The sequence below is a fragment of the Naegleria gruberi genome (genome assembly GCF_000004985.1).
Source record: "Naegleria gruberi genomic scaffold NAEGRscaffold_33, whole genome shotgun sequence".
In the NCBI taxonomy this organism is placed as follows: Eukaryota; Heterolobosea; class Eutetramitea; order Acrasida; family Naegleriidae; genus Naegleria; species Naegleria gruberi.
The window spans coordinates 1-1060 of record NW_003163294.1 but is presented as its reverse complement, the minus strand read 5'-3'; the positions used below and the strand labels follow the sequence as shown (position 1 = coordinate 1060).

The window sequence follows — 1060 nt, the reverse complement described above, 5'->3', positions numbered from 1 at the left end:
GTGAAAATAAACTTAATATTCTATCTCTACTCATCGAGTGGAGCATTTTCATATATATTTTGTTGATTGAAGTGATATATTTGATAGAGTTGGTGTGACTTGTCTTTCTCTAAAGTCAATCATAAAATATCAACATTTACCTTCCCATGGTACCATTTCTGATTTTTATGATATGAAATTGAATTCTATATCATTATATATCATCTACATCATGTTGGTTTCATCCTTTTCATCAAAGTAGACCATGTGTGATTGAGGGAAGAAATCTTTAAATATTAAAGTTAAAATAAATTTGATATTCGATGTTTACTCATCAAATGGAACATTTTGATGTCAGGATTCAATATGTTTTGATGAGAAACTCAAAAGTTATTGTTGACCTCTTTTACCTCACATCTTCCCTTTTCACTTGATACTTTTATACCTACCAACATGAACTTTTGAAATTTTATATGAAAGTGATTATGAATGTTGTTAACGATGATATAGACTATATAATCTCATTAAAGGATTTTGAAATTATCATTCTTCCTATAGTTTCATTTTACAAATTTTAATCTGACATTATTTACAAAGTTAATATTTTATAAATTGAAAAACTAAATATACCATGTTGTTCTACTCATCATTTACAATCGAATGATATAAAATTTAATGATATTTGAATAAGTTTATAATTTTGGGCTAGGGTTTGAAGGTTGGGTTTAGAAGAATTCTATTTTTAGTTCTGGGTTTGGGTTTGGGTTTGGGTTTGGGTTTGGGTTTGGGTTTGGGTTTGGGTTTGGGTTTGGGTTTGGGTTTGGGTTTGGGTTTGGGTTTGGGTTTGGGTTTGGGTTTGGGTTTGGGTTTGGGTTTGGGTTTGGGTTTGGGTTTGGGTTTGGGTTTGGGTTTGGGTTTGGGTTTGGGTTTGGGTTTGGGTTTGGGTTTGGATTTGGGTTTGGGTTTGGGTTTGGGTTTGGGTTTGGGTTTGGGTTTGGGTTTGGGTTTGGGTTTGGGTTTGGGTTTGGGTTTGGGTTTGGGTTTGGGTTTGGGTTTGGGTTTGCCTTTGGGTTTGGGTTTG

The 1060-nt window shown here is 33.6% G+C and overlaps 2 protein-coding genes across 2 annotated transcripts in view; both read right to left on the bottom strand.

Annotated features, from left to right (window-relative positions):
* NAEGRDRAFT_50134 (uncharacterized protein) overlaps positions 1-148 on the bottom strand; it is a gene marked incomplete at both ends in the record, with an annotated part of 1352 nt that extends 1204 nt beyond the window's left edge. Inside the window, one exon of the mRNA XM_002675444.1 lies at positions 141-148. Within this exon, the coding sequence (XP_002675490.1) occupies positions 141-148 (8 nt within the window). The remainder of the gene's footprint in view (positions 1-140) is intronic.
* A 536-nt stretch (positions 149-684) lies between these two features.
* NAEGRDRAFT_50133 (uncharacterized protein) lies at positions 685-1043 on the bottom strand (the record flags this gene model as incomplete). Its single annotated transcript, XM_002675443.1, has 1 exon — positions 685-1043. A coding segment is annotated over one exon (357 nt), but the record flags the coding sequence as incomplete, so codon positions are not given.
* Positions 1044-1060: the final 17 nt, after the last annotated feature.